Here is a 10,123-nt window from a genome sequence, read left to right as displayed (position 1 = left end):
AATTATGAGATCAAGGGTTGACACATATGACCCAAAAGGTTGAATTGTTTACCCACCACTAAGAAAAAAATTCATTTTTTGGTCAATTTTATATTTCATATTTCATATTTTATTTCAAACATCAACAAAGCAACTATTATTTACCACACTAATTTTTATTTAATATAAAGGGAAAATCTATGGCATCGGTAGAGTTTTGACCAATCAAAGCACCCTAGTGAATTTTAAATAAAACCACTTGATTGATCATCCCTTTTATGATACCAGTTGTTTGGCTATAAGCATTTCCATATCATATCTTTCTTGTATCATAGTCGAACCCATATATAAAACATTAGAGATATGCCCGATTTTTCTATATTTTTTATTTATTTATATTTTAAAAGTTTTTATTTAATTATGACATCATGGATTGATCCCCTTGACCTGGATGATTGAATTGCTTACTCGCCACTAGGATGAAAAATGGTTTCATTTTTGGGTTCATTTTAAGAAGCATATATTTTGTATTGTTAAAATTCTTGTATGTAGATCTGATTGATGGAATTTATTTATTTTTTTAGTGAAAAGAAACGCTTGAACATAGGATTCAATGAAAGAATGAAGTTAATACCCTAAATATAAGACTTAATGAGAAGGAATTGGATGATAAGAAATGTAATAATTCAAATTACATTTTGTGTTCTCACAATTAGAAAGAGACCGAATTCAAATAGGTGTATTCCATTCAACAATAGAATTCAATTGAATGTTAATGGGAGCTAATACCTTAAGTATAAGACTTAATGAGAGGAATTTGAATGAAGAGAAAAGTGGTTGTTTAAATTACATTTTTGTCCTTATAACTAGACATGGACCAGATTAAAAATTGAGGTAATTTAGTCAAACAAAAATTCTACAACCAGGTATTTCCTCTAGCATGCAAGTGTTAATGCAATTGTAGGACAAGGAATATGATATTCACACTCCTCTTCCTAGGTGCAATTTTGCCCATGCCTTCTGGATTCTTCCCCCTCAGTATCCAGCCAGATGGATTTCATTCTAACAACTTCTGTGACTGTGAGTGGCTTACTAAGATTTTCTCCATGGGTTTCTCGCAATATGCCGATCCTACTTGTTGGTTTCAAGGAATTGCTTTCACTTGTTGGTCGATATGGACTGTCAGGAACATTTTCTCTTTAGAAATGTGCCCCTCTGTCCTATGTTGTGGCTTGGCTCCTCCCTTGTCAAGCTTCTCACTTGCCTCCTCCCATATCCTCTTTGGTGCTTGGGAGCTGCCTCCTTGGGGATGGATTAAATTTAATTCTTCTAGTTCTAGTAGATTTACATGCTTGGGTGCTTGAAATGCATGGATATGCTGGATGAAGCCATGTTAGTAGTTTTTGTACAAGTAGATATACTGGGAAAAAATTGAAACAAACTATTTTTCCTTATACTTTGTGTGACTAGTGCATTTTTGTGTTCCTGCAACACTCTTAGCAATTTTTCTTTTTGCAATGGGTTCAAGGATGCAGAAATTATTACAGGGAGAACTGATGGTTCATCAAGGAAAGCATACTCCAAATGGGGTGGTAATTGCTTCAGTTCAAAGGTGGGGGGTTCTTAAATTGATGGCTTGCCTATTGGTACAAGAGTTTTGCCTAAATTTTCTAACATAAGAAATCCCTTCCCTTTGAACCAAGGCTTATCATTCAAGTATGCCATCATGAGGTTTATTTCCTAATTTTCTCCCATTTCAACTTTTCCTTGTTGTAGGCAAGGTTCAAGAGGGTCAGCCGACTTATTCACCTGGAAGCAATCATTAACTGCATCATCAAGAACATCAATCATGTAACAAGAGTCATCACTAGAGGGTGCATGTTTCATGGCATCAAACATTTTAAAAATTATTTCCTCATCTTGTACCATAAGGCTAAGTTGTCATTGTTGGATATCAATCATTGCCTTCCTGGTAGCCAAGAAAGGCTTCCTTAGGATGAGAGGGACATCCGCATCTTCTTGTATGTCCAATATAATGAAATCAACAGGAAAAATGAATTTATCTACTTTAACTAACACATCTTCTATGATCCCCCTAGGATGCTTAATGGACCTATCAACCAATTGCAATGCAACTTTGGTGGGTTGGGGCTCTCCCAATCCCAATGTTTTGAAAACCGAGTATGGCATTAAATTTATGCTAGCTCCCAAAAGCACATAATGCTTTTTCAATTTTTGAACTGCCTATATTGCAAGGGATAGTGAAACTCCCTGGATCTTTAAGCATTTGAGGCAGCTTGTTAAGAAGACATATTGGATTGGAGTCATTGGACCAATTCGGTCCAAAATATTTATTAGATTGGAATGGACCTGGTATGTCCGTAATAAATTTATATTGGATTGGGTTGGATTAAGTCAATATTCGGTCCACTGATATAGGATAAGAATATCGGTGTTAATGGACCCGGTTTGGGTTGAAACCAATCTAAATCAAAACGAATTTGAACAGATTGGACAGTCTAGACATTGAATTGGACCAGTGCAAAATGGTCCAAAATATTCACTGGACTCGACTGGACCAGGTCCATTTATAATGGACTCACATTGGATTGGATCGGATTGGACCAAATCCAGTCCAATTGACACCCCTAGTTGTAGGCGTTTAATTTATGAAAATTCTTATTGAATTTTAAGTAAATTGAGAGCTGAAATATTGATTAATGCATTATTATCAAAGTTTTTTTTTGATAAGTATTATTAGCAAAGTTATATAATATGTTAATACCTGCATGCCTTTTGTGCCGATTGAAATGTAATTCTTACTTTCTTAGACAAAAACTAGCGAAATATGTTTTGCTTATATCTTTTTACCTTTTTTAATAGTAATTTGAGGCTTTGAGCCTCAAATCTAGTGTTTTCCACACCCCAATCTGCTATAACAATGCTCGTGTGGCAGATGAAGTGGTGAAAATTAGACTAGCACAATAAATAGAGCAATAATGAACATTTCCAAAGATACCTTCAATAGTTCTGTGAACAAGAAAGTTTTGCATTCAATACAATATTACATTCCCTTCCAGACAAGGATGTCTTAAAGCTTGCTGGTACTCTTCTTAGAGAGGCTGCCCATAGCCTTTGCTTTCTGCCTGAGAACAAACTTCTGTACCTTTCCAGTTGAAGTCTTTGGCAAATCCTGGAAAACAATGGTTCGAGGAACCATATAATGTGGCAAGTGGCCACGACAGAACTTTATGATCTCTTCAGAATTTGTGTTATATCCCTCTTTTAACTTTACAAAGGCACAAGGTGTCTCCCCCCAATGTTCATCAGGTCGGCCTACAACAGCAGCCTCAAGAATTGCAGGATGACTAAACAACACAGATTCAACCTCAATCGTGCTTATGTTCTCCCCTCCAGAAATTATGATGTCCTTTGAACGGTCCTTTAACTCTATGTAACCATCAGGGTGTTTCACACCAATATCCCCAGTACGAAGCCAACCCCCTTTAAAAGCTTCCTGTGTTGCTTTCAAATCTTTAAGGTACCCATTCATCACCACATTGCCTCTAAACATTACTTCGCCTGTGGTCTTTGCATCTGCTGGTACACTCTTCATGGTCACTGGATCTTTTATGTCAACCTCCTCCATTCCATGATGTTGCAGGCCTTGGCGGGACTTGATCTTTGCCTGTTCATGAGCAGGCAAGGCATCCCACTCAGGCTTCCATGTACAAACTGTTCCTGGACCATAGGTTTCTGTTAGGCCATATGAGTGTGTAACGCCAAAACCAAGTTCCTCCATCTTGAACAAGATCTCTGGAGGTGGTGGTGCAGCGCCTGTCATCACCTCAACCTTGTGGGGAAGTGTCTTCCTTTCACTGGCAGGTGCATTGACAAGCATGTTCAAGATTGTTGGTGCACCACCCATGTGTGTTACTTTGTGGAGACAGATACTTTCAAATATGTCCTTTGCAGAGACACGCCTGCGACAAACATTGGTGCCTCCTTGAGCTGCCACACCCCAAGTGAGGCACCACCCATTGCAATGGAACATAGGAACAGTCCATAGGTACACAGGCATCGGGCCAATGGAGTTTAAAAGAACTGCTGCAATGGAGTTGAGGTAAGCTCCCCTGTGGCTGAAAACAACTCCTTTGGGACTTGATGTGGTGCCAGAAGTATAATTCAATGAAATAGGGTCCCATTCATCCTTTGGCCATCTGATATCAAAATTCAGTTGTCCTACCTCTAGGAAACTTTCATATTGCAATTCACCAGAAGTTGAGGCAGCATTTTTAATGATTGGGGAAGGTTTCTTGCACTCTGTAATTAGGATCAGGTGTGGTAACTTGGCTTTTGTGTTGGAGAGAAGTTTAAGTGCTCCTTGAACAACTTCTTGGAACTGGTAGTCAACAAAGATGATTTTGGCTTCTGAATGTCTTAGCAGCACTGACACCATTGCAGAATCATGCCGTATGTTAAGTGTACAAAGAACAGCTCCTGCCATTGGGACTGCAAAATGCAACTCATACATTGCTGGAATATTTGGTGCAAATGCGGCCACCTGGAAAAGAAAGGAAAAGTTCTCATAAAGAGTCATGAATCATAAAGGAATGAAGAGTTGGATAGTTAAAAGTATATCTATAGCTGGTGGTATTACAATGGGAAGGAAAGAGATCCTTCTATTGAAGCGAGAAGTCTGGTGCCTGAAAAATAATTCAGGGACTTCATTGATGCATCTTTAGCTTGGAATGAAACTTTGACTTGACAGAAGAACTTAGTTTTTTATCAGGACTGCAAGAACTTCTTTTGACATATTATTCTTCCCCTTCAGTTTCTAGTTCACCAATTTTCCCTTTGAATGTGAGAGCAGAGTTTATTCTTAATTTTGATGGAAGTGTCATACGGATTGGTGGCGTTTTTGTCTCAAGGCAAGGTAGTGTGATTGATATGGGTTTGTAGTGGGTCCATAGGGGAGACTACTTCAACCAGGCTGAGATTTTGGCAGTGTTAACAGCGCTAAGAATTGCTAGAGATCGGAACTTCTCTCGTTTATTAGTAGTGGGTGATTCAGTCAACACCATAAATTGGTTAGAAACGAATCAAGGAGGCCAATGGAAATTGAATCACCTATTGGCTGAAGCAAGGTACCTTTCTTCTTCTGTGACTGTCTTTCAGATGGGTTCCAGGAGATCAAAATCCGTTAACTGATAGTTTGGCAAAAACATGGAGTAAAAAGCTTGGATTTGTACTTTTTGGGCCCTTGCGCTTATTATCTCTCTTCGTACAACACTTTGTTATCTTCTCTCTCTCTCCAAAAGAAAATAATTCGACTGTGAAAAGTAGGGATGAACCTCAGAGACAAGAAATTGAAAACCAAGAAATGTATAATAATATTGATGATGATGATGATGATTAAGTGACCTCTTCGAATGATCCTGTGATGAATCAATTTTGGCAAATGCACAATCACCAAATATCCGGCACAATATCAAACATAAAAGAAAAGAAAAAGAAAAGTGAAGAGTAGTAGAACAAAAGATCTCTGTAAAACAACATCGAATCAAAGGGATCCACATCATAAACAGAAAAGAGTATGCATCAGTAAATGAATAAGAGAGAAACACATCAGAAATGAGTTAGATATGCATGAGAGGTTACGGAGAATGAGATTATGACAACGCACTACACAAACAGAAAAAACTAAACTGAGAAAATTTCAGTGTAATTGCAGAAAAAAAAAAAGGAAAACGTAAGGAGGAATAGTTAAAGATAAACCAGAAGAAGAAAACATGAAAACTAGTCAACTACATCAACACGAATTTAAATTCCAGAAATGACAAAATGACCCAGAAAATGAAAACGGTAGCAGAAGGTCAGAAAATCAGAGCTTACAACGTCCCCAGTTGAAATCCCCATCTGGGTCAGAGAAGAAGCGAGCTTCAAACACCTTTCCAGCGTTTCTCTCCATGTGTACTTCACATTTCCATAAACGACAGAGACCTTATCTCTGTAAACTTTAGCGGATCGCAACAAGAAGCTAATGGGAGACAGAGGAACGCAATTCGCAGGGCACCGAAGGAGACCCTCCATTGATTTCAAGCTCGATTGTCGATTTTTCAGATATTACTACTTGGTACTTACTACTGACAGCAGTGATGAGTTCGATTCGAACAGGAGAGAACGTTGGTAATAAATAGAAACACATAGATGAGAAGCTTACGAAATGCATGACACATCCATACTTGGATCTGTGGATTAAGTGTAGATAGGCACACAGTGAGCACTGAGCATAATACAAAACGACGTGAAGAGTGACGAATGACGATAAATTCGGATTCTAGAAAACGGGTTCAGTCCGCCGGAGCTTAGGCTATACGTTTTGTTCTTAAGAAAATGAGAAAATAAGGGAAAAAAGATTTTTTTTTTAATTAAAATTGAAATGAATTTGCTTCCTTTCACTCTCCATAAGGGAAAGAAATTGTTTCTTTAATTTTCAATTTCACTGTCAATCAAATTAAAGAAAGTTACTTCCAAATAACAGAGATGGCTGTTCATGTCCCTATTACGAAAGGTGCAGTCCTATGTGTTTTATTACTGACGTGGAACACTATCATCCATTCGTGGAATACTATCATCTTTTTGGGACTGATTTTTAAGAAAAGACGCCCACTGTTTGGTAAGGTGATTTTTATCACCGTTTTTCATGTATGTACTAATAGATAAATACCACATAGGATATACATCAGCCAACGATTGAGGGAAACGAGTCACCATGGTCCCGATTTTTGAGACTTGCCCGATTTTTTAATAATTAACTGAACCAAACGATGAGATAGATGGACATTTGTTGAAACGCCTATATAGATCCAACATGACATCATTTTTCTGAAAAACGGCCACGGTTTCAAACATCCCCTAAGAAAAATCTGTGATCGTTGGTTTAAGAGGATAAGTGGAACAAAATTATGATGTACCTAGCACTATTTTGTTAGTTGGTTTAATGGTTTGTCCCATCTAACCTCTACGCTTATTAATATGGAACTTTACACTTCACGATTTCACGTTACTTTTAAATGTTGAGGATAGGTGGAACTTCTATTATTTGTTACTAGCACATTTAGATCCCTTAACATGCTTTGAAGCAAATAATACATCATTGGAAGGTAGGGGTGTCAATAGACCGATTTTGGTTTGGGTCCAATCCGATCCAAACCTTGTTAAATTGGATTTGGGCGGTTTATTATAATTATTAGATTGGATCAATCCAAAATAAATTGGTTCATATTATTATTGGTCTGAATTGGACATAAACCAAATTTTCAATAATCCGTTAATGAGGCCAAATCCTTGTCCAATTTGAAATTGATCAAAACTGAAGCCGGCATAAAATCACTTTTATGAAAGTACTTTTACAAAAGCATTTTTTAAAAGATTTTATGAAAAATACTTTTACGAAAGCACTTTTGGGAAAGCAGTTTTATGAAAGCATTTTTATAAAAGCACTTTAATAAAAGTACTTTTACGAAAGCACTTTTATGGAAGTATTTTTATAAAAGTACTTTTATGAAAGTACTTTTACAAAAGCACTTGTATCAAAATACTTTTATAAAAGTACTTTTACGAAAACACTTTTATAAAAACACTCCTATGAAAGTACTGTAAAAGTACTTTTACAAAAGCACTTGTATGAAAGTACTTTTATAAACACTTTTACAAAAGCACTTCTATAAAAGTACTTTTATGAAAACACTTTTATGAAATACTTTCATAAAAGTGTTTTTATAAAAGAACATTTATGAAAGTACTTTTATGAAAACATTTTTACAAAAGTGTTTTTTCAATGCCAAAAGGATATATTTTTTGTAATTTTCAGATTTTTTTCATTTTAATATATTTTTATAATTTTTTATATTGTTTTGTTTTTTATATAATGGATTTGATTGAATTTGGTCTGAATTGGGTCCCGCCCATTTGACCAAATCCAGTCCCATTGACACCTCTACTTCCTAATCCAACTTCCTCACTGAAATAAAAGATTCAATTTAAATGTTACGTGTTCCATTTTATACAAACTCCCAGTACAAAACCCTTAGTGGTAACCCCATGGGCTATATTTAGTATGGTACCATTTATTAAAACTGGGACCAAATCCAGTCCCTTCCTTGGTACGGGGCTGCTTGAATAAGAATCATTTGTTAGCTGTACATTTGTATTTATCTTCTTCAATTTAAAAAGCTTGAAATAGTTCAGCCCATAGTTAGTAGGGGTCGTTCCAAGTGTAATATTAAATTCATGCTGCCAATCTGTCATTAGGTCATAGGTGCCTATTCAGAGTGTGTGCACAGAATGTTGCGACTTTACATCACCCCAAAAAACTTAATGTACATGTAAGGGAGATATCCCCAGAATACAAATACAAATATATACAAAATAATATAAAATATAAGATTTTGCGCTTTATATATTTGTATTAGCACTCCTTTCAAATGGAGCCCAATGTGCAACTGGATTGTATTTACACAAAATTTGTGATTGCAATCAAAGTAACAACAGTGGCCAAAGATTAATATATAAAAACTGCTTTTTATTTGAAAATTTAAATAGGATTCGGTCCTGTGCGAACATGTGAGCACAATCCATTGCAGTCTTAAATATCTCCTTGTGAAAAATATACAAATATGGAGATATTTGGTATAAGTGTCAACATGGTCTTGTGAGCACTGAAATTGATCTCTTTTATTTATTTATTTATTTTTTTGCAGTTGAAAACTCAATATTCATAATCATAGGGACATTTTAATGCAGTACTTCGGATCAGGTAAGCACAACGTTGTAAGCACGTTTATGAGCACTTGAAATTTTTTTTGACAGCTGTCCCTTAAAATACCCACATCCCACCCTTGAAAAAGATTAAAACATACTTTTAGCAATTGTCAAAATACTTATCAAGTGTTCATTTAACGTGCTTACTTATGTTGTGACTACTCGATCAAGTATTTCAATAGTTGGTTTTATTTGAATTTCAAATATAAATATAATTATTAGACAAATAGTAAAACTCAAATAAAATCTTCTTAAATAAAACTCAAATAAAATAATATTACTATAAAAAAACAAAAAAAAAAGTAAAAACCAAAATGATACATATGTGTGATTGCCCCATAACAAGGTCACATACTAGATAAAATACAGTAAGTTTCTTAAATCAAATAAAATCCATCAAAACAACAAATGAAAAACCTAACCTAAATTTTTAATATAAAGGATTTAAAAAAAAAAATTGAAAGTTTAAAATAGTTGTCGCGTACCGAGTACGGCAGTCATGCCTAGTATATATATTAAAGGAAGGTCTTCAGGCTACAACCCCCCACCACTTAGACACGTGGTATTTTCTGAGAAGTTGTTAAATCTCATAACCCACTACCACCATTCAGACAAGTGGCATTCTCATTTTCTGGAAAGATAGACACAGGACAATTTCTGAGAAATTCTATTAAAGTCCACAACCCACTATCATGCTACATCCCCCCACCATTCAGACATGTGGCATTTTCATTTCTCTAGAAAGCTACATGACATTTTCTAAGAAGTTGTTGCTAGCTCTCATCCCATTACCACCATTCAAACACGTGGCATCTTATTAATTCAAGAAATATGATTAAAAAAGTGGGTAGTTTCACTCCTAAACATTCTAAATAGACAATTATTTATTAGCTTAACACATGTTTATCCATAGTCTGTTAAATACAATGGTGGGACCCATTAAAAGATTATCATAAACCCAATTTTGTTTTTAAATGTTTTTTTAAAAGAAAACACTTTGTTAATTACAAACTTGATTTAACTTTTAGGAAGCAACCTAATTTAACTTTTAAAAATAAATAACTCAAAATAGATTTATTAGATAAATAGTAAATACCAAATAAAGTGGGTTATTGTTTACCAATAAGATATCATTTAATATCTTATATCAAATTAAAAAATCATAAATTAATAATGGGTTTCAAATAAAATAGGTCAGAATAGATTATCAATTACAAAGATGCAAGACCCATATTAGTTTTTTTAATTTAATTTTTGATAATTAAATAATAAACTTCAAACTAAATTATACACACATTTAGTTACCCCATACTTAGTA

The 10,123-nt window shown here is 35.1% G+C and overlaps 1 protein-coding gene across 1 annotated transcript; it reads right to left on the bottom strand.

The window, feature by feature from the left end:
- Positions 1-2,956: 2,956 nt before the first annotated feature.
- LOC104612847 (butanoate--CoA ligase AAE1-like) lies at positions 2,957-6,222 on the bottom strand. Its single transcript, XM_010280452.2, has 2 exons — positions 5,875-6,222; positions 2,957-4,543 (listed from the first exon to the last, which is right to left on the bottom strand). Exons 1-2 carry the CDS (start codon positions 6,070-6,072, stop codon positions 3,071-3,073), a joined length of 1,671 nt encoding a protein of 556 aa, XP_010278754.2. The 5' UTR covers positions 6,073-6,222; the 3' UTR covers positions 2,957-3,070.
- Positions 6,223-10,123: the final 3,901 nt, after the last annotated feature.

Source organism: Nelumbo nucifera, chromosome 3, assembly GCF_055504915.1.
Source record: "Nelumbo nucifera cultivar China Antique chromosome 3, China Antique-T2T, whole genome shotgun sequence".
Taxonomy (NCBI): Eukaryota; Viridiplantae; Streptophyta; class Magnoliopsida; order Proteales; family Nelumbonaceae; genus Nelumbo; species Nelumbo nucifera.
Note: the sequence above shows the minus strand (reverse complement) of the source record. Positions and strands in the feature narration are given on the sequence as shown.